Raw genomic sequence first — 23825 nt, 5'->3', positions numbered from 1 at the left:
AATGTAAAGGTTTTTGGCTGGCTGGAAGTGTAAATGTGCAAGTTGAAGCCCATGGAATAAAAGGGACAGTAGCAGCATGGATACGGAATTGACTAAGTGGTAAGGGAACCAAAGCAAAGGCTCCTTGGATGACGAGAGAGATCGAGAAGATGATGAAACAAAATAAGAGGGTGTATGATGCATGTCAGGTGAATTCATCAAGGGAGAAGCAGAGCAAATACAATAAGTTGAGGGGATGCGAGGATGAAAATAAGATTGGCAAAGAGAATATGAGAGTAGAATGGCAGTTAACATAAAAGGGAACCCAAAAATCTTCTACCGGCATGTAAACAGTAAGCAGATAATAAGAGGAGGGGTGGGGTCTATTAGAGACAAGGAAGGTGATAAATGCTTAGAGGCGCAGGGCAAGGCTAGAATACTCAATGAGTACTTTGCATCTGTGGAGGTGGATGCTGACAAAATATCGGTAGAAGCAATGGAAGGGGTGAAAATTGATAGACAGGATGTACTAGAAAGGCTGGGTATGCTTAGAGTGGATAAGTTGCCTGGTTCAGATGGCTTGCATCCCAGGTTGCTAAGGGAATTGGGGGAGAAGATAGTGGAAGGGCTTGCCACAATTTTCCAATCTTCCCTAGATGCAGGGGAGGTGCCTGAAGATTGGAAAGTGACAAATGTGACACCATTGTTCAAGAAAGGGTGTAAGGACAATTCTAGTAAACACAGGCTGGTCAGTTTAACATCAGTGGTGGGTAAAGGTTTAGAAACAATAATCAAGGAAAAAAATAACAGGCACTTGGAGAGGTTTAAGCTAATTAAGGAGAGCCAATATGGATTTGTAAAAGGCAGATTGTGTTTGACTAATCTAATTGAATTTTTTGAGGAAGTAACAGGATTTGAGAAGGGAATGCAATGGATGTTGTCTACATGGATTTTCAGAAGGCGTTTGACAAAGTACCACATAGAAGGCTGGTTAACAAAATTGAGGCTCATGGAATAGGTGGGTCAGTGGCAGCTTGGATAAGGAATTGGCCTAAGGACAGAAACAGCGAGTTGTGGTAAATGGCTGTTTTTCAGACTGGAGGATGGTAGACAATGGTGTTCCCCAAGGGTCAGTACTGGAACCACTGATTTTTTTGATATATATATAAATGACCTGGATATTGGAATACAGAGTAGAATTTCTAAATTTGCCGATGACACCAAACTTGGGGGTGTGGCAAACAGTGAGGATGATACCAATCACCTGCAACAGGACATAGAAAGGCTAGCAGAATGGGCAGACAAGTGGCAGATGGAATTTAATGCAGAGAAATGTGAAGTGATGCATTTTGGCAGAAGGAACAGGGAGAGGCAATATACACTTAATGGCACAGTGTTAAAGTGTGTGCAGGGACAGAGGGACCTGGGAGTTAATGTGCATAGGTCCCTGAAGGTGGCAGGATATATTGAGAGAGTGGTTAGCAAAGCATATGGGATCTTGGGCTTCATAAATAGAGGTATTGAGTACAAAAATAGAGAAGTTATGCTGAACCTTTATAAAGCGCTGGTTAGGCCACAACTGGAGTATTGCATCCACTTCTGGTCACCCCACTTTAGGAAGGATGTGAAGGCCCTTGAGAGGGCGCAGTGGAGATTTACCAGAATGGTTCTGGGGATGGGGGAATCTTAGCTACAAGGACAGGTTGGAGAAGCTGGATTTGTTTTTATTAGAGCAAAGGAGGTTGAGGGGTGATTTGATAGGTGTGTACAAGATTATGACGGGTTTGGATAAGCTAGACGGGGAAAGGCTGTTCCCACTAGTTGATGGAACAAGGACTAAGGGACACAGATTTAAGGTTTTGGGCAAGAGATACAGGGGGGATGTGAGGAAAAACTTTTTTACGCAGCGAGTGGTGAGGACCTGGTATTCACAGCCGGTGGAAGCAGAGACACACACTGGGGCAGTAATTCCTCCCCAAACGCGTGAGTACGGAAGGGGTACTCACGCGTCTGGCCGGAGGAAATGCCGGTTTTCAGCATGCACAGCGCATGCGCTGAAAACCGGCATTTCCTCTTCTCTAACCCAAGAGGTGAAGAGGCCAGCGCGTGCGTTGTAGGGGGCAGCGCGTGCGTCTTGGATTTCCTGTGTTTTGGGGGATTTGCGCATGTGTAAAGGCCTCTGGTCTTTACGCTTGTAAAAAGCACACGTAAGTATTTATTTTTACAAGTAAGTGGTGTTTTAGTGCAGTTTTGAATTTTTTCCCACAGGTTTATTATTTTAAAGAATCTACAATAAGGTAAGTTTAGTTTTAGACCCTTTTTATTAAAAATTTATTTTTTTCAAAAAAAAAAATTATTGTTTAAATTATTTTTTTAAACTTATTTATACTTAATTTAATGATTGGGATTTTTTAAAAATTTTATTTAAAGTTTAAGTAGTGTTTTGGGGTGCAGTACTTTTCATGAGTTTGACAGTTCTTACACTCAAACTTATGAATGAAGTTTCCCCTCCCCTGATTGGCTGAACAGTGCTCACCTGATCCCAGCCGGCACATCGCACTAACTACGCCGCTGGGTCAGGTTAGCACAGCGCGCCGACAGCTGAACCGGGCCACTGACAGGAAATCCACTGCGGGCCAGGTTTCAGATGTCGGCGCGCCGGGTAAGTGCACATTGGGGGCTTGCACGCGCGGCAAGCCCCCGACACCAAATTCTGGGCCAATGTTTTTAAGGGGAGACTGGATTGGCACTTGAGAGAAATAAACATGTCGGGCTACGGGGATAGAGTGGGGGAATGGGACTGAGTGGATTGCTCTACAGAGAGCCGGCACGGACTCGATGGGCCGAATAGAAACATAGAAGATAGGAGCAGGAGTAGGCCATTCGGCCCCTCGAGCCTGTTCCGCCATTTAATGAGATCATGGCTGATCATCCAAACTCAGTACCCTGTTCCTGCTTTCTCCCCATATCCCTTTAGCCTTAAGAAATATATCTAACTCCTTCTTGAATATATTTAATGAATTGGCCTCAACTGCCTTCTGTGGTAGAGAATTCCACAGGTTCACCACTCTCTGGGTGAAGAAATTCCTCCTCATCCCAGTCCTAAATGACTGACCCCTGGTTCTGGACTCCCCCGCCATCAGGAACATCCTTCTTGCATCTAGTCTGTCTAGTCCTGTTAGAATTTTATATGTTTCAATGAGATCCCCTCTCATTCTTCTAAACTCTAGCGAATATAAGCTTAATCAACCCAATCTCTCCTCATACGTCATTCCTGCCATCAGTCTGTTGAATCTTCGCTGCACTCTCTCCATGGCAAGAATATCCTTCCTCAGATAAGGTGACCAAAACTGCATACAATACTCAAGGTCCTCCTTCTGTGCCATATCACTCCATGACAGGAAACAGTGGGTTGTGGTGAACGGTTGTTTTTTCCCCAGGGGTCGGTTCTAGGACCACTGCTTTTCTTGATATATATTAATGACTTGGACATGGGTGTATAGGGCACAATTTCAAAATTTGCTGATGACACAAAACTTGGAAGTATAGCGAACAGTGAGGAAGAGAGTGATAGACTTCAGGAAGACATAAACAGGCTGATGAAATTTAACGCAGAAAAGTGTGAAGTGATACATTTTTGTAGAAAGAATGAGGAGAGGACATTAAATGGTACAATCCTGAAGTGGGTGCACGAGCAGCCTGGGGGTATATGTGCACAAATCGTTGAAGGTGGCAGGGCAGGTTGAGAAAGCAGTTAAAAAGGCTTACGGGCTAAATAGAGGTATAGCGTACAAAAGTGGAAATTATGATGAACCTGTATAAAACACTGGTTCGGCCCCAACTGGAGTACTCTGTTCAATTCTGGACACCACACTTTAGGAAGGATGTGAAGGCCTTCGAGAAGGTGCAGAAAAGATTTACGAGAATGATTCCAGGAATGAGAGACTTCAGTCACGTTGATAAACTGGAGAATCTGGGGTTGTTCTCCTTGGAGCAGAGGAAATTTGATAGAGGTGTTCAAAATCATGCTGGGCCTGGACAGAGTAGATAGAGAGAAACTGTTACCATTGGCAGAAGGGTCGAGAACCGGAGGACACAGATTTAAGGTGATTGGCAGAAGAACCAAAGGCGACATGAGGAAAAACTTTTTTATGCAGCGAGTGGTTAAGATCTGGAATGCACTGCCTGAAAGGGTGGTGGAGGCAGATTAAATTTTATCTTTCAAAAGGGAGTTAGATAAGTATCTGAAGGAATAAAATTTGCAGGACTACAGGGAAGTGGGAGTAGCTGAGAGTCAGCAAGGGCTCGATGGGCCGAATGGCCGCCTTCCGTGCTGTAACCATTCTATGATTCTATGATTGCTGTAGTTCATGTTTTTTAAACAGAGCTGTCAATGTCGGGAGTGATATCTATGATGGAAACAGTGAGATAAATCACAAACCCATTTACAATACTTGTCTTTAAATTCCTCCATGTCCTTGCCCCTTCCCTATCTCATTAATGTCCTCCAGCTCTGTAACCTCTCTTCATCTGGCTTCAGCCTCTCTTTGCCCCAACTCTTCCACCTTCCACCCCACTCTTCAATTCTCTCCTTAAGGTCCACCTCCTCAGCTAAGCCTTTGATTACCCATTCTAACCTCTCTTTTTCATCTCAATATGTTTTCTCCAGTCCTCATGAAGCACCTTGGGATTCTTTGTACATTAAAGGTGCTATATAAATGTAAGTTGTTATGCAGTAATTCAACAGTTTTAATAATTATCTTCTTTTAAAATTCTGTTTCACAGAGACAGATCAGAGTTCAGTACCTAGCAAGATGAAAGAAAATTGTAGTTTTCAGTCTTTGTTCTTCATTAGTCTCCCTGACCTTCGAAAGTTGTGTGGTATAACAGTTGTTTTAAACTGTGATGATGCTGATGTGAGAAGTTTACAGATTATAACGTGCAGGTAATGCAAAATACTCTGGAGATGTGAAAAATTTAAAGATGAAATATATTCTATCGCTACTTAAATGCTCTTTACCAGTCCTTTACATTCCTATGTTTCTGTAACTGTGGGGAGAATCACCTGCAACGGCTTCTCTTCCTGCTCCCGCATTGTTACCTCTGGTGTTCCCCAAGGATCTATTCTTGGCCCCCTCCTATTTCTGATCTACATGTTGCCCCTTGGCGACATCATCTGAAAATACGGCGTCAGTTTCCAAATGTACGCTGACAACACTCAACTCTACCTCACCACCACCTCTCTTGACCCCTCCGTGGTCTCTAAATTGTCAGACTGTTTGTTCGACATCCAGTTCTAGATGAGCAGAAATTTTCTTCAATTAAATATTGGGAAGACCGAAGCCATTGTTTTCAGTCCCCGCCACAAACTCCGTTCCCTAGCCACTGACTCCATCCCTCTCCCTAACATCTGTCTGAGGCTGAACCACACTCTTCACAACCTTGGTGTCATATTTGACCCGGAAATGAGCTTCCGACCACATATCCGCGGCATAACTAAGACCGCCTATTTCTACCTCCGTAACACGCCCGTCTCTGCCCTTGCCTCAGCTCATCCGCTGCGGAAAACCTCATCCATGCCTTTGTTACCTCGAGATTTGACTATTCCAACGCACTCCTGGCCAGCCTCCCACGTTCTATCCTACGTAAACTTAAGGTCATCCAAAACTCGGCTGCCCGTGTCCTAACTTGCACCAAGTCTCGTTCGCCCAGCACCCCCTGTGCTCGCTGACCTACATTGGCTCCCGGTTAAGCAATGCCTCGATTTCAAATCCCTCCATGGGCTCGCCCCACCCTATCTCTGTAATCTCCTCCAGCCCCACAACACCCCGAGATATCTGCTCTCCTCTAATTCTGCCCTCTTGAGCATCCCTGATTATAATCGCTCAACCATTGGTGGCCATGCCTTCTGTTGCCTGGGCCCTAAGCTCTGGAATTCTCTGCCTAACCTCTCCGCGTCTTACCTCTCTTTCCTCCTTTAAGACGCTCCTTAAAACCTACCTCTTTGACCAAGCTTTTGGTCACCTGCCCTAATTTCTCTTTATGTGGCTCGGTGTCAGATTTTTTGCCTTATAACACTCCTGTGAAGCACCTTGGAACGTTTTACTATGTTAAAGGCGCTATATAAATACAAGTTGTTTTGTGGGAATTCTAACATGGAGGAGCGGTGGGTTTAGGTGCGGGTGGGGTGTTAAAGTCTGCAAAAATGCGAGCGCATCCAGTAGCTGGCTCCAAGCTGCCAACGTCTGCTTTTAACACGGGTGTGTTAGGCTGGTTATGCGCAGCCCCCTTGGTAGAGGCGGCTTACCTATTAACATATGCTAATCATTCAGTTGGAGCGATATTTCAACAGACTTAAATTTAATGCCGCACCCAGGGGTTTCTTGGGCTTCCTGAAACCCGCCAGTGAAACCAAGGCGAGAACACAACGGCTATTGATGGAGCTGCTTAAAAGTTATGCAAATACTTGGTACTCAGCTGCTTTCTTACCTAGCAGTGGGAAAGGGTTTACTCACAGTACTTTTGCTGAGAGTTTACTTTCTACACTTTGGAGTTTTTCTGAATCAGATCAGGATGGGTGGCGCTTGGCTGCCTTAGATTGGACCTCGGACAAGGAGCAATATGACCGCCAGCAGCAGCAACAAGCTGCTGTTGACAGACCTGGAGCTGGACATCATTGGGGTTCAGCTCGCCTGATGCATTACCTGCGACAAGGAGTACAAGCAGAGGATGAGCTTCCTTGACCTATCGGAACAGCAGTGCTTCCGGAGGCTCAGTTTGTCACGTCAGATGGTGCCAGACATCTGCAGCCTCCTAGAAAAAGACCTGCTCTCTGCTGGCCATGTATTACCAGTGTCTGTGAAAGTGACCTCCGTCCTCAACCTTTTAGCCTCCGGATCCTTCCAGGGCTCTGCCGGAGACATATCTGGGATCTCGCAGTTGGCGGCCCACAAATGTATAAGACAGATGATTGATGGGTTGTTTGTCAGGGCCGGCAATTATGTGAACTTTGCCTGCGATGCTGCCAGTCAGAATGAGCAGGCGCTCGGGTTTGCATCTCTGGCTGGCTTCCCACAGGTGCAGGGTATCATCGACTATACATACGTGGCAATCTGCACAGCCTCAGATCAACCAGGAGTATTCGCCAACCACAATGATTTCCACTCCGTCGATGTTCAGCTGCTGTGCAACCACAAAAAAATATTTATGCAGCTGCGTGTAAGATTCCTGGCGAGCTGCCATGATGCGTTCATCCTGCAGCAGTCTAAGCTCACTGACATCTTTGGACCTGTAAGCAGACTTAAGGGGTGTCTGCTAGAAGACAAAGGATACCCCTTTCAAACTTGGCTGATGACACCTGAGAAACTCCAGAGTGGTCATGGTGTGCTGTGCCCTGCACAACTTTGTGCAGCAGCGAGGATTGGGGCTGCAGCAGGAGAAGGCACTGAGCACACATAGTCTGCGGATGAATCCAATGAGGAGTAGGTGGAGGATGAAGGTGGCAACCCCAATGCAGCACCAGCTGCTCACATTGATGCCAGGGACTCCCTTATAGCTGTAAGGTTCAGTTAGTCACTATCACTGGACCGACGTAACAATCAAATCCAACAGCTATTCTCTCCCATCTCCCCTAATCCCACTGACATGAAGTCCTGTAACCAACCATCCACCCATTGCTCATCCCGCCTCCCCACCCCACCCCATTGATCCACGTCAATTCATATCTCCCCATTCCTCAACAAGCAATTGAAAAGGCGATTTGCCGCCCAACAACCAAGAATGGGCAACACGGGAAAGTGGTGCAAAGTAATACATTTTAACTGATTGTACTAAAAAACAGAAACTTAACAACATAGCATTTTTCAAACACCCATGTGCATACCCTTGGTAAACTACAATCTTTACTGTTCCTTTTCCCACCGCTCCTACGTGGTGCAACCCCTGTGGTTTCAGCAGAGGTAGAGGCAGGCTGCTCAGATCCCTGCTCTGACTGTTGAGATGTTCTTGGCCGATGACCTGTGGATGTTGGAGCCAGTGAGAGTCTCGCCAAAGACCGCTCCACCTGTGCAAGGGCAAACTTGGCCACCGGGTGAGGCAGTGTGTCAGGGACTGGCTGGATGGGGGGTTGGGTGGGCAACAGGGGAGAAGTTTGAGTGCTTTGAGTGGAGTACCCATTTCCATAACCCCTTTCGCCATCATCCCTCTCATAGGCCAGCTGCACTTCACTCCTACCACTGCTGGAAAGCAGCTTCATGCAGATCAGTGACGTACTGAAAGGCCAAGGCTAACGTATCTGTCATCCTATTTCAGGAGGCAGACATGTTGGCATCTGGAATCTGCACGGCTGTGGTCAAGGCCTGCATGGACTCATTTGATTGCTGCGATTGATGCAAGGACATTCTCACAATGCCCTGCAACATCAACCCACTCATGCTTGAGCTGGACTCCCCCATTTGCTGCTGCCCCTCAATGATTATCCTATTCATCGATGGCCCCTGGGGTATAGCATCTGTGTCCAACTGAGCAGAACTTGGAGAGGGCTGCGCCCTCCAACGCGGACTCTCCACAGCTGTCCCTGCCCCCACTGTCTGCTCATGCTAACTTGTGAACTGTGAGTCACCAGACGAAACCCCAACTAACTGCCTAGCTGGACCCATGTAAGTGAGTATCTGTGCTGGTGCATGGCATACATGAATCCCGTGATGGTGCACCCTCAGAAGGAATCAGCTCCTCCGAGGATTCATTGTCCAAGAGCTTCACTGACTGCTGCTATACACGTGAAGGCCCTGGCGGAGAGAACCCCACCTGTGGCCAAGGCCTCAGCAATGCCCCTTCCCATGATGGCCAGCATTGTCTCCTTCATGGAGGTTAAAACATGCAAACATGCTTATCCTCCTCCAGTTCTTTGCTGCTGCCTCCTGTTAATGCACATCTTCTCCTGCAAGAAAGAGGGAAGTGTGTCAGTGAGTGTCCGACAATATGTTTGGGTGATGTGGCTGTCATGGTTGAATAGCTGCCAGTGTGTGTGAGCTGTGAGTTGAGGTGGGTGTGAGATTTGCAACAGTGCTGGGTGTGTGAGGGTGTGGTAAAGCTTATAAATGTTAGGGTTAAGCACTAATTGATAGAGATTGTTGGTAGGTGGGTGATGGGGTTGTAGTGAATTAAGGAGTGGATGAGGCTAGTGGTGCAGTTGGTAGGATATGCTATTTGAAGATGAACTCACTGACTTTGACAACTCGTGTAAGATCATTAAACTTCTTCCTACACTGCATCCATGTTCTTCGACCAACACTCCTGACATTGACCTCCGCCGGCACTTCTTCCCACTGCCTCCCGAGCATCTGTCTGGAGGGCTTCCTGCCCCCCCGTTGATTCAGGATGTCGCTCCTTCTCTCCACGTCTTGCACCAAGACCTCCAGTGTAGTGTCTGAAAACCTTGGTGCTCGCTCTCTCGCATGTTTAGACATTCCTCAGTGTCACAGCCCAGATTCACTTTTTAAAAACTTTCCCTTCTGAGTCGGGTCGGATGTGTGTGGGCCCTGTGGCGGGTCGGAACCACATCGTTCTGATCATCCCGCTCCTCAGAGCGACTTTCAGTTAATGCCACCTATTAAGGCAGGTTTCCCGGCTCTATTAAATGGTGTGGGTCTGATGATTTCAGCGATGGCTCTTTTCCAGCAGGGATATTTAAAGCAGCCTTGGCCACATCGCATTTACAGGTTCATAGAAACATAGAAAAAAATAGGGACAGGAGTAGGCCATTCGGTCCTTCGAGCCTGCTCCTCCATTCAATATGATCATGGCTGATCCTCTATCTCAATACCATATTCCCGCTCTCTCTCCATACCCCTGATGCCTTTTGTGTCTAGAAATCTATCTATCTCCTTCTTAAATATATTCAGTGACTTGGCCTCCACAGCCTTCTGTGGTAGAGAATTCCACAGGTTCAACACCCTCTGAGCGAAGAAATTTCTCCTCATCTCAGTCCTAAATGTCCTACCCCATATCCTGACACCGTGACCCCTCGTTCCAGACCCCCCAGCCAGGGGAAACATCCTCCCTGCATCCAGTCTGTCTAGCCCTGTCAGAATTTTATACGTTTCAATGGGATCCTCTCTCATTCTTCTAAACTCTAGTGAATACAGGCCTCGTTGACCCAATCTCTCCTCGTACGACAGGCCTGTCATCCCAGGAATCAGTCTGTTGAACCTTCGCTGCTCTCCCTCTATGGCAAGTATATCCTTTCTTAGGTAAGGAGATCAAAACTGCACACAGTACTCCAGGTGTGGTCTCACCAAGGTCCTGTATAACTGTAGTAAGACATCCTTGCTCCTGTACTCAAATCCTCTTGCAATAAAGACCAGCATACTATTTGCCTTCCTAACTGCTTGCTGCATCTACATGTTTGCTTTCAGTGACTGGTGTACAAGGACACCCAGATCCCTCTGTACATCAACATTTCCCAATCTATCACCATTTAAATAATACTCTGCCTTTCTGTTTTTCCTACCAAAGTGGATAACTTCACATTTATCCACGTTATACTGCATCTGCCATGTATTTCTCCACTCACTCAACTTGTCTAAATCACCTTGAAGCCTCTTTGCATCCTCCTCACAACTCACAATCCCACCTAGTTTTGTGTCGTCAGCAAACTTGGAAATATTACATTTGGGTCCCTCATCCAAATCATTGATATATATATTGTGAATAGCTGGGGCCCAAGCAGTGATCCCTGCAGTACCCCACTAGTCACCGCCTGCCACCCCAAAAAAGACCCATTTATTCCTACTCTGTTTCCTGTCTGTTAACCAATTTTCAATCCATGCCAGTATATTACCCCCAATCCCATGTGCTTTCATTTTACACACTAACCTCTTATGTGGGACTTTATCAAAGGCCTTCTGAAAATCCAAATACACCACATCCACTGGTTCTCCCTTATCTATTCTACCAGTTATATCTTCAAAAAACTCCAGTAGGTTTGTCAAACACGATTTCCCTTTCATAAATCCATGTTGACTTTGTCTAATCCCGTTGATATTTTCTAAGTGTCCTGTTATAGACTCTAGCATTTTCCCTACTAATGTTATGCTAACAGGTCTGTAGTTCCCTGTTTTCTCTCTCCTTTTTTTAAGTAGTGGGGTTACATTTGTCAGCCTCCCATCTGCAGGAACTGTTCCATAATCTATAGATTTTTGGAAGATGACAACCAATTTTCCACTATTTCCATGGCTACCTCTCTTAGTACTCTAGGATGCAGATTATCAGGCCCTGGGAATTTATTGGCTTTCAGTCCCATTAATTTCTTCAGCACTATTTTTACTAATACTAATTTCCTTCAATTCCTCCTTCTCACTAGACCCTTGGTTCCCTAGCATTTCTGGGAAGTTATTTGTGCCCTCTTCCGTGAAAACAGAACCAAAGTATTTGTTTAATTGCTCTGCCATTTCCTTGTTCCCCATTATAAATTATCCTGTTTCTGACTGTAAGGGATCTACATTTGTCTTCACTAATCTTTTTCTTTTTACATACGTATAGAAGCTTTTACAGTCCGCTTTTATGTTCCTTGCAAGTTTACTCTCATACTCTATTTTTCCCCTCTTAATCAATCTCTTGGTCCTTTTTTGCTGAACTCTAAACTGCTCCCAATCCTCAGGCTTGCTACTTTTTCTGGCAACTTTATATGACTCCTCTTTGGATCTAATACTATCCTTAATTTCTTTTGTTAGCCATGGTTGGGCCGCTTTTCCTTTTGTATTTTTGCGCCAAAAAGAAATGTATAACTTGCAATTCATGCATTCGTTCCTTAAATGTTAGCCATTGCCTCTGCCTTTTAATGAAGCTCCCCAATCTATCATAGCCAACTCACTCCTCATACCTTTGTAGTTTTCTTTGTTTAGATTTAGGACCCTAGTTTCGGATTGGACTTCTTCACATTCCATCTTAATGAAGAATTCCATCATGTTATGATCACTCTTCCCTAAAGGACCCCACACAACAAGATTATTAATTAACCCCTTCTCATTGCACAATACCCAATCTAGTATAGCTTGTTCCCTAGTTGGCTCCACAATGTACTGGTCTAAAAAACCATGTACACACTTCAGGAATTCATCCTCCACAGTATTATTGCTAATTTGGTTTGGCCAGTCTATATGTAGATTAAAGTCACCCATGATTACTGTAGTACCCTTGTTACATGCATCTCTAATTTCCTGTTTGATGCCATCCCTTACATTACCACTACTGTTTGGAGGCCTATAGACAACTCCCACCCATGTTTTCTGCCCCTTGGTGCTTCTTTGCTCCACCCAGACTGATTCTACACCGTGATTTTCTGAGCCAATATCCTTTCTCACTATTGCTCTGATTTCATCCTTTACTAATAACGCTACCCCACCTCCTTTTCCTTTTTGCCTGTCCTTCCTAAATATCAAATATCCTTGGATATTCAGCTCCCAGCCTTGGTCACCCTGCAGCCATGTTTCCGTAATCGCAATTATATCATATCCGTTTACATCTATTTGCGCTGTTAATTCATCTACCTTATTACGAATGCTTCCTTATTACGAATGCTTCATGCATTCAGATACAGTGCCTTTGGATTTGTCTTTTTAGCATTTTTAGACATCTTAACATTTTTTTGTACTATGGCCCTATTTCTCGTCTTACCATTTTTTCTTAACCGGACCCTATTTGTTAGTGCACTCCTTTGTTTGTACGCGCTGTCCCTTCCTGACAATATCTGGTTATCCTTACCCCAATCACTTTCCTGCACTGCTTCCTTGTCTTTTCTCTTTAGCATTCTAGATTTCTCTCCACCGGGACTCTTTCTCCCCCCCCCCCCTTATTTAGTTTAAAGCCCTATCTACCTCCCTCGTTATTCGATTCGCTAGAACTCTGGTCCTAGCATGGTTCAGGTGTAGTTCATCCCAAGGGAACAGCTCTCTTTTTCCCCAGTACTGTTGCCAGTGCCCCACAAATCGAAACCCACTTCTCCCACACCAATCTTTGACCCACGCATTCGTCTCCCTGATCCTATTGACCCTATGCCAATTTACTTGTGGCTCCGTTAATAATCCAGAGATTATGACCTTTGTGGTTCTGCTTTTTAATTTAGTCCCTAGCTGCTCAAACTCTCTCAGCAGAACCTCTTTCTTTGTCCTACCTATGTCGTTGGTACCTACGTGGACCACGACAACTGGATCCTCCCCCTGCCACTCCAAGTACTTCTCCAGCCTGGAGGATATGTCCTTTACCCTGGCACCGGGTAGGCAACATAGCCTTCGGGACTCACGCTCCTGGCTGCAGAGAACAGTGCCTATCCCCCTAACTATACTGCCACCTACTACCAAAACCACCTTCCTTTTTACTCCCCCCACTTGAACGGCTTCCTGTACCACGGTGCTGTGGTCAGTTTGTTCGTCCACCTTGCAGACCCCGCACTTGTCCACAAAGATTGCAAGAACCTCGAATCAATTGGACAAGTGCAGGGTCTGAGGCTCCTGCAGTACTACCTCCTGGATCCCTGTACCTGCCTCACTCGCAGTCACACTCTCCTGTACCTGACCATGTGTCAATTCTAAAGTATTTAATCTAAGGGGTGTGGCTGCCTCCTGGAGCAAAAGGTCCAGGTAACTTTCTCCCTCCCTGATGTCTCGCAGTGTCTGCAGCTCGGACTCCAGCTCCTCTACTCGGAGCCGAAGTTCCTCGAGCTGTAGACACTTACCACAGATGAAGTCACCCTGGACAAAAATGTCCACAAGCTCCCACATATTGCAGCAGCAACACATCTCCTGTTCTCCCATTATTTATTTATTTAATTAATTAGTTTAGTGTTGATCGAATTATTTACTTTGTTTAGTTTATTAAATTAAAGTAAATTAATTAAATTAAGTTTAATTTTAAAAATTTTGTTATATGTTAACTTAAAACTTAGCCCACAGTCACTACCAATCACTTACCTGCCTTACTTGTGACGTCACACTGCCATTTTCTCTTGTTGATGCAGGTCTGCTGCTGCTTTTATCCCCGCTCTCGGGCCTCGGTCTGCTCCCACTCAGGTCCGCCGCCGCTCTGCGGGTGAAGTTAGGAAAAGCAAGCACCTCCTTCCTCCACATCACCGAACTCCCACACTTGCCAAACTCCCAGTTGTTCACACTGTGCTCACTGCACTCTGTACTCGCTGCACTTTATACTGTTTGTGACTCAGATGAGTCAGCACTGCTCTGCTACTGTTTCAGGAACCAGTTTAATCCAGTTAGCTAATTAACTAACTACAGCAGCTCTCCAGCAAGAGAGCTTGCTTGTTTGTCTCTGCTTAAGCCTGAAGAAACTTAAACATTTATCTAGGAGTGTGCAGGGAGGATATTGCCCGATCTGCTTATTGCTCAGACTTGAAAACATGGCTTCACAAAGACAGAGGGCTGCACCCAGATTTTCAGATGACTCCCACATATTCTTGGGTGGAAGAGACCTTCCCATGAGACAAAAAGAGCCTGGTTCCAAATTGCAAAGGGGGTGAATAGCAGGGATGTGGTAAGGTGGACCTTGGTGCAGTGCAGGAAGCGCATCAATGATCTCATGAGATCAGGAAAGGTGAGTGCAAAGCCACACTCAGCTTCATCCTGCTGTGCCTGTCACCACATCCCCATCAATCTGCCTTCCCAAACCTGCTCCTGCTCATCATTCCTCATACCAACATACCTTGCACGTCTACCCATCCCTCTCTATTTATTTACTCTATGTATGTACTCACATTCCCCTCTGACTTACCACCCCTCACACTCGCCCTCATCCTAATGCAATCATACCAAGTAACACCACACAAGGAGGCCATTTGGCATTGGCACCACACTCCCTCATAGTCACATATTCCTTACACTCATGCCATCACCCTCACTCAAACTTCCCCTCCTTGCAGGAGAAATGAGCGCACAACAGGTGAGAGGGGATGTGGAAGTGGGGGCTCCTCTCAAAGCACTCACACTTCTCCCCTGTTGCCCCCCCCCCCCCAGTCAGAGCCCCAGATGCCTCCTCGGAACGCGTTGGCTGAGTCTGCCACTGCACAGCCGCAGGAGCAGCAGACTTTGGAGGGACCATCACAGGCTACAAGACCCAAAGGACGTCCGCCAAAAGTGTCTATGCAGTCACAGCAGGGAAGTGAGCAGGCTGCCTCTACTCTGCTGAAGCCACAGAAGTTACACCTTGGTGAAGCACGCATAAACGAATAATGACACAGAAGTAGATGCACAAGGGTAAGCACATGAGTGTTTAAAGAAGTGTGATTGTTAAGGTTCGTTACTGTTATATTTATTTTCACCACTTTCTGGTCATGCCCATTGTTTGTATGCTACTTTGGAAGTGGCTTAGTGAGTTAGAGCGAATGGTGAGACGTAACGTTACCTCCAGCAATGGGGGTCAGCGTGAAAGGAATAGCTTGGTCGTGTGTTTTTTGGGGGGGAAACCTGGCACAGCATGTGGCAGCCATATGGGTGTAATGCAGGAAGCTAAGTAAATCTGGCCATGATGAGGCCATCCCTGGCCTCCTGGGCAGCAATGTGCTTAGGTGCTGCTGGTATCTGGACCTCAGGTTCCTCCTGCTCCTTCTCGTCTTCCAGCTGATGCTCCTCCTCTTCCTTTGAAGACGCTGTGCGCTCTGCGCCTTGCTCCTCATGCAGCACTAATCCTCGTTGCTGCGCTATGTTGGGTAGCGCGCAGCAGACGACGACGATTCTGGAGACCCTGGCTGGTGCGTACTGAAGGCATCCTCCAGATCTGTCAAGGCATCTGAAGCCCATCTTCAGCATGCCTAATGTTGCTCTATGACACATCTGGTGGACATGTGGCTTTCATTATAGCACATCTCAGCCTCAGTACTTGGCCTCCTCAAGGTTGTCATGCGCCACGTCCTCAGTGGACAGTGTGTTTGGCAGTGCGAAGAGCTGAGGGAGGGTGGCCTGGCACAGGACATAAGAGTCATGACAGCTGCCAAGGAATTTGGAACACGCATGCATTGCAGATGAGCTGCACATTGAGGGAGCGAAAGCCCTTGCAGTTCACAAACACTCCTGGGTGATGATGGGGTGCCTTGACAGTCATGTGTGCAGGTGATGATGTCCTGCACCCATGGGAAGCCAGCCAGAGTGGCAAAGCCGAGCGCCCGCTCCGTAACACTGGTTTCATCAGTGGTAAAGTTGACATAATTGGCTGATACGTCAAACATGGCATTGGTGACCTGTGTGATGCACCTGTGGGCGGCCAACTGCGAGATGCCGCAAATGTCTGCTGCAGATCCCTGGAAGGAGCCTGAGGTGAAGAAGTTGAGGGCGCTGGTGACTTTGACAGCCACTGGTAAGGCATGTCCACCTGCTCCTCTGGGCTGCAGGTCTTGCTCCAGCAATCTGCAAATGTCTATGACGACCTGACTCGATAGCCTGAGCCTCCTTTGGCACTGCTACTCAGTCATGTTGAGGAACCTCATCCTCTGCCTGTATACCCTGTGTTGGGAGTATCGCTCCAGCGTGGTGCAGCCCTGCGCTTATGCCTTCTGTCCTGTGGAGCATCAGGTCGTTGAGAAGGCTGCTGCTGTTGTTGTTGCTGCTGCTGGTGTTGGGGCTCATCCTGGTCTGATTCTGAGGACCAAGGTGAGACAGTATAAGCAGCGCCCATGCTGATGTAATAGATGGCAGGTCAAGTAGAGATCAGAGAAGCAATCTGTCAATGCTGTGATGGTTAGTAGCAATGAGGTGAGAGTGGCTTCCGAGGTTGCAGAAAAGACTTGCAAACTGTAGACACCTAAATCTGTGCTCAAAATGGTGTCAGCAAGTATTGAGGTGTCATGTGGGAGTATATATTTGGATTTCCATGCTCTGCATTAATGACCTCGCAATGGCTTCCGCCTCAGGTTGACAGATGTGGTTCCCAAGCTGTGTGATTCCATGGGCATCCAGTGAAATTCAAAAGGTCTGGTTAAAAACTCTGTTAAGGGTCTGACAATAAGGTTTTAATGAGCTTAATTAGGTCGCCCGCTGCTGCTTTTCAGGTCCGTGCCTCGCTGGCAAACGCGCCTGAGTTAAAGGTGCGAGGAGACGGGATGATGGCATGTTCCCGCGGCACTCCATTTTTTTGCGGCTTTTACTGCCGACCCGCCTCCAAACCCACTCGCACAGCAGTGGGAAAATTCCGGCCGTAGTCTCAGTGGCCTTTTACTAGTATAATTGAACTGTAGGGTTGTGAAATTTAAGAATGCTGCTTATATAGACCTAATTGGATAAATTTGCACATTCTTTTTAAATTGCCATTTTCTCATAAACAGTGACAAGATACCCAGGGAAGTAAGCCCCTTTTTATTCTTACAGGGAACTGGTGTTTCTTTATCCAGAAGTTCTTGCTTCTCCAGGAGAATATAAAGAAATTATAGTGGTAATGCCAGTGAGTATGAATTTTAATATGAGATTACCATTGATGGATTGAGAGGACTGCATTTAATGGAAAAGATCTGCAGTAATTATGGGTTAAATAAAATGGGTTAAAATGTAAATGAAAATGATGACCTGTAAAGCTGTATATTTGTCAACTGAAACTTGAAAAACTGATTGTAGCAGCAGGAAAATTTAAGTTAACAGTAAAGTAAATGCATTGAAAATAGAATATTAGTTATTAGTTTTTATGCTTCTATGAAGCGCCTTGGGAAATTTTTCTACGTTAAGTGCGCTATATAAATGTAAGTTGTTGTGAAGAGAGCACTTTTTTCTGTTTCTCTCCTTAAAGGCAGTGGGACTGAATTTAGTCTCATGGGTGGCAGGAGCAGGAGGCAGGTGTACCAAGATGAAAACTTGCCTGAGTTGATGAATGCTGAACCCGCCTGAGTTTCTGAGTTCTGCCTGATTTAACATATTGTGGGCAAGCAATAGGCGGGAACATACTTATGATTGGCAAATTGCTCATTGTGGGCAAGTTGCAGGTATTAAAGGCTTGCAGCAGTTTAAAGGGCCATTGTTGTAGGAGTGGGTAAAGCTGAATAAGAATTTTTTTTTATTCGTTCATGGGATGCGGGCATCACTGGCAAGGCCAGCACTTATTGCCAATCCCTAATTGCCCTTGAGAAGGTGGTGGTGAGCCGTCTTCTTGACCCGCTGCAGTCTGTGAGGTGAAGGTACTCCCACAGTGCTGTTAGGGAGGGAGTTTCAGGATTTTGACCCAGCAACAATGAAGGAACGATGAAATACTTCCAAGTCAGGATGGTGTGTGACTTGGAGGTGGTGGTGTTCCCATGCGCCTGCTGCCCTTGTCCTTCTAGGTGGTAGAGGTTGCAGGTTTGGGAGGTGCTGCCAAAGAAGCCTTGGCGAGTTGCTGCAGTACATCTTGTAGATGGTGCACACTGCAGTCGGTACGCCAGTGGTGGATGGAGTGAATGTTTAAGGTGGTGGATGGGGTGCCAATCAAGCGGGCTGCTTTGTCTTGGAAGGTGTCGAGTTTCTTGACTGTTGTTGGAGCTGCACTCACCCAGGCAAGTGGAGAATATTCCATCACACTCCTGACTTGTGCCTTGTAGATGGTGGAAAGGCTTTGGGGAGTCAGGAGGTGAGACACGCCGCAGAATATCTAGCTTCTGACCTGCTCTTGTTGCCACAGTATTTATATGGCTGGTCCAGTTAAGTTTCTGGTCAATGGTGACCCCCAGGATATTGATGGTGGGGGATTCGGTGATGGTAATGCTGTTGAATGTCAAGGGGCGGTGGTTAGACAGTTCCTTTTTGGAGATAGTCATTGCCTAGCACTTGTGTGGCGTGAATGTTACCTGCCACTTATCGTCCAGGTCTTGCTACATGCAGGCATGGACTGCTTCATTATCTGAGGAGTTGCAAATGGCACTGAACACTGTGCAGTCATCAGCGAACATCCCCACTTCTGACCTTGTGATGGAGGGAAGGTCATTGATGAAGCAGCTAAAGATGGTTGGGCCTAGGACACTGCCCTGAGGAACACCTGCAGCGATGTCCCGGGGCCGTGATAATTGACCTTCAATCACCGCAACCATCTTCCTTTGTGCTAGGAATGATTGTCACCCTACAGTCATGTCAACCAGCCGTCCTGGGAGCAGTAGTGCACTCCAGTTTCCTAATACGGCTGTGGAAATGTTATTAAAACAAGCATGGATGAAGAGGGAGATTCTCTTTCCCGGCGATGGTTGTTGTATGTCACGCCAAGTAGGTCAGGATACCTGGTACAAGATGCTGACCCATGTAAATGCAAACAGCAGTGACTGCAGTGCTGCAAAAAATGTAATGATCTCAGCAGCTGTGCCAAGGTGGGTGCCCTAATGATGCCTTACATTAATATAATGGATTAAATATGAATGTTATATCTTGCATTATCTTGAAAGCTTCCAATGATTGCCCAAAATGTACCAGATAAGACTTCACTGCACCTCCTTTCTTGCTAAAAGCTCCTTTCCTTACATCCTGAATTGCTGTTCCTCCTGCCAGACTGTTCCATCTTCTGTATCTGGACGATGCTTGTTCTGTAATCAGGTCCACCAGCAGACTGATGCATGGGTGTTCCTGTACACCACCTTGCTAGTTATTAAACCCTTCTCTTTGCGGAGGACTGCATATAACAAGAGAGAGTGAAGCGGCAGAGGAGGAAGGTCCCCAACCCCAATCCTCTTCCACCATATGAAATAAGAACATAAGAACATAAGAAGTAAGAGCAGGAGTAGGCCATACGGCCCCTCGAGCCTGCCCCGCCATTCAATAAGATCATGGCTGATCATCGACCTCAACTCCACTTTCCCGCCTGATCTCCATATCCCTTGATTCCCCTAGAGTCCAAAAATCTATCTATCTCAGCCTTGAATATACTCAAAGACTCAGCATTCACAGCCCAAGAAATTGAGAATATGGAGGAAGCAGGGGAAAAGGAAGCAGAAGGCCAGGTACCGTAGTGTAGTGACTATGGCACTGGAGTGGCAACCCAGAGGTTGTGAGTTTATATCCTACCATAGCAAGTTATGAAACTGAATGCAAAAATCTGGCAATTTGTGGACTGTCACCAGAAAAAAAAAAAGCAGTGTTTCTTTTCTTAAATACCAAACTGGTTAATTAATGACCTAAACATGAATCTAGTCCATACTACCTGGTTGACTATTGATACCCTGTGAAGTGGCCTAGTAGGCCATTCAATTGGCAGAGTGTAGCTTTGAAATAAATATGGCTTTGTCAGAATTGTCCATATCCCGAGATTTTTCTTTTTATAAAAAGGTTCCAGCTTTGGTTTGTGGCCAAATTTTCATGCTCTCCCTTTCTTATCATATTCATTCACATGCTGAAACCAAAGCAGCTTTTGAAAAACAGTTCCTTGTCAGTCATTATGTGGAAAGCAACATACAACTACATTGTCCCAAAGCAACATTGTAACCCTTGTTCTTATTTTCCTATAGGTATGTCGCATGGAGTGAAGCCGCTGATCAGGGAGTTGGTGGAGGCAAGGACCTCCAAATAGGCATCCTCAATCATTCTAATCCCCCAAAGCATCAGTTTGGGAATATCCACACTGCAGGATTTTGGGAGTGACTTTGTAGTGAATAAACTGGGTCATACACTTAAGCATCAGTGATTTGGAGCAGGTAGTGGTGACACAGGAGGCACAGGAACCTTCTGTTTGGAGGCCAAATCACATCCATTCAATGCCGATGAGAACAAGGATAGTAGGGGCCTGATTTTAAAAGAAGGATGATTCCTGAGCATGAGAGATTGCTACATTCATTGGAAAGTGTGCCTCGGAGCTTTCAGTACAGGTGGGAGGTTAATGTAGGGGAGTCCACAACCTGCATATGTAGTCTGCTGATGCACAGATTAAAACTGCAGTCCAACATGGAGCGTGTGACCAATCCAGAGCCACCTGTAATGGAGTGTCCCATGACACCAGTCTCAGTATCTTTGACGAATGCTCGTACTGCTGCCATACAGGCCCTGGGTTCCATGTCTCCTCCTTGGACAGGCTTACTAATTGCTACTGATAGCAGCTTCAGGAATCCCAAAGGCCTCATTGGGCCCGCTGTCATGCATATCAACAACAACTTGCATTTATGTAGCACCTTGAGCGTAGTAAAATGTTCAGAGGAGCGTTATCAGACAAAATTTGACACCGAGCCACATAGAGATATTAGGACAGGTGTTGGTCAAAGGTGTTATGTCCGTGTATCTTAATGTTGTGTCCTTCAATAATCAGACAACAGACTGCAGGGAACGATTCAACAGGTGTTTACTGAATGAGGGTTACTCTAGAACTAACTGTACAGATCACTACTCAGGGTTTATATACAGGTGTGGTCACTGCCGGTACTACAGTATACAGGAGCTGTAAAAAGTAGTTCTCTCCCTTAAGGTATATATACATTACATACATTACAAAAGGGGTAGGTCTTGAGGAGTGTCTTAAATGAGGAGATAGGTGGAGAAGTTTTGGGACGACTTAGGGCCTAGACAACTGAAGGCATGGTTGCCAATGGTGGGCTGAAGGAACTCTGGAATGCACAAGGGGCCGGAATTGGAGGAACAAAGAGTTCACAGAGAGAGGAGGTTACAGAGATAGGGAGGAGTGGAGTCATGGAGGGATTTGAACACAAGGATGAGAAATTCAAATTCGAGGAGTTGCTGGACCGGGAGCTATTGTACATCAGTGGGTGTGTTGATGCAAAGCTCAGTAGCAGGCGCAAACATGGAATGGTCATGGCTGATGTTGCTGTCTCTTTGCATGACAACACATTTGTACTCTTCTGCCACCACTATCCACTGACTGCGAAGGTGCCAGAAAGTTTCCAGGGCCATGCTGTTCCTGCAGGCACTAAAGTGATGCAGCGTACAGCTGGGACATTTTCAGGCTCTTTTACACTGATGTTCAGAGTCACTACTGTATCAAGATCCGTGGGGGGAGAAATTCGGTATCGCCCCGTTTGGGGGCGCAATTATCAGCCAGGCGCAACTGCAAACTTGGCTTTTATTGCCCCTGGAGGTGATTGGAGCGCTAAATCAGGTGCTACACACCTATCTTAAGGCGCAAAGGCCAAGGAGCGAGGCACTAACTCAGAGCGTGGGCAAGGCTCAGGTGATGTCAGTTAGCAATTGAACACAGACATACTGGCGCCGGCCAGTTCTTAAAGGGGAGGGTCAATCTTGCTCTCCAGCCACACCCTGCTCATTGCAGCCTTGAATCTCGGCCTGGACAGACCTGTGCATCAATTCTGCAGCAAAGGACTATGGCCAGGGAACGAGTTCAGCGCTTCAGCGGCCGGGCCTTGGTGGCTCTGGTTGGTGCAGTGGAGCGCTGAAGAGCAATACTGTACCCAGAGAGTAGCAGGAGGCCATTGCCACGCTGTGGTGTATGTAACCTGTTCCACCTTAAGAGAACTACCTTAAGAGATGTACTACTTTCTCTTGGCTGCTGTATACTGTAATACCGGTGGTGACCACACCGGTATATAAACGTTGTGTAGGGATTTGCTGGGCAGTTCAGCCCTGACCTCCGAATAGTAAAGACCTGTTAAAAGTTATTCTTGTGGTCTGTGTCCAGTGATTTATAATAAGCATAACTGGGACACACAGACTCAACACACGCGACTACAAAAGAGTGTGAGAGTGTGGAGGGAGGAGGCTCATCACGTCTTCTCCAGGAGCATGGTGCCCATACGCAATGTCAGAAAAAGTTCAACGACCTCACCTCGGGTCGTCAGGGTGAGTGGCTGCTTTTCAATACCTCTCCATCCCTCCATCTCAACCTCACTCTATGGCCAGAGGGTGTAAAAACCCCAATGCCCAACAATCATCCAAGACTTATGGCCACCTCATAAAACACACATGCACATTCCACACCTTGCATACATTAAGGGCTGTTCAACTGTGGGAGGCACATCAGGCAAGCACATGGCTGCATACATTAAGGGCTTTTCAACTATGGGAGGCACATCAGGCAAGCACATGGCTGCATATTTACTCAAACGCCATCCTTTTTCTTGCAGGCCAAGCTATCTCACAACAGGCGACAGCAGCAACGGACGGGTGGAGGGCTGCCTCAGTTGCAAACCCTCAGCGATCTGGAGGCGTGCGTCCACAGGATTGTCGCAAGCCAGGTGATCGATCCTATCGCCCCTGGAGAGGTCCACCCCGTTCGGGACAGCAATGGTAAGGTCATCAGTTTGCTCTCCTCTCTCATTCCACTTGTCCCTCACAACACCAGCCTTTTACACTTTCAATCCAACTTATTAAATTGCTCCAGTCCTTGCTCCCTTGCTGCCCCCCTGTCCTGACGTTGAAGCCACTCTTGAACCTCCCTGCTTTCAGATGGTGATTCACCAGCTGAGGAGACAGGCCCTCAAGCCGCCAGTGGGAGTGACGCCGCAGGTGAGGAGGAAGAGGAAGCCGGAGCCTCAGCGCCAGCATCTCCTGAGGGAACCCATGCTCACACTGGGACCGCACCTTCCCTGGAGGGGTGCAGGGGGGAAGGGTCTGATGAGGTTGAAGCTCGGACCCAGCGGGCTGCAGCAATGCGATGGGGGTAGGGAAGCTTGGGGGCCTTCTCCGCGGAGGGAGAGCAGGCCAGCGAGTCCTGCTGCACTGGACGCAGAGGAGGAGCAGCTCATTGCAGAAATGAACACCAAGGCGGTGAACATGCATACTCAGCTCATGGGAAGGGTGCAATGGAAGGCTGCCTGAAAGCATTGATGGACTGGCAAGGAGTGTGCAGCACAGGTGGACGCTACACAACTGTTTAGTGCTGCAATTCAGTCACTGGCTGCTGTGATCCAATCTCAGACTGCTCTCATGCAGTCTCAGATTGAGGCA

General features: G+C 46.7%; 1 protein-coding gene across 1 annotated transcript in view; it reads left to right on the top strand.

The window, feature by feature from the left end:
- The first annotated feature begins 6600 nt into the window (after positions 1-6600).
- Positions 6601-23825, top strand: part of c7h18orf63 (chromosome 7 C18orf63 homolog) — a 93777-nt gene continuing 76552 nt past the window's right edge. Inside the window, exons 1-2 of the mRNA XM_085993986.1 lie at positions 6601-6660; positions 7057-7269. Coding sequence (XP_085850112.1) covers positions 6601-6660; positions 7057-7269 — 273 coding nt within the window. The remainder of the gene's footprint in view (positions 6661-7056; positions 7270-23825) is intronic.

This window comes from Somniosus microcephalus, chromosome 7 (genome assembly GCF_052327205.1).
Source record: "Somniosus microcephalus isolate GS21.2 chromosome 7, FLI_Smic_1.0, whole genome shotgun sequence".
Classification (NCBI taxonomy): domain Eukaryota; kingdom Metazoa; phylum Chordata; class Chondrichthyes; order Squaliformes; family Somniosidae; genus Somniosus; species Somniosus microcephalus.
Note: the sequence above shows the minus strand (reverse complement) of the source record. Positions and strands in the feature narration are given on the sequence as shown.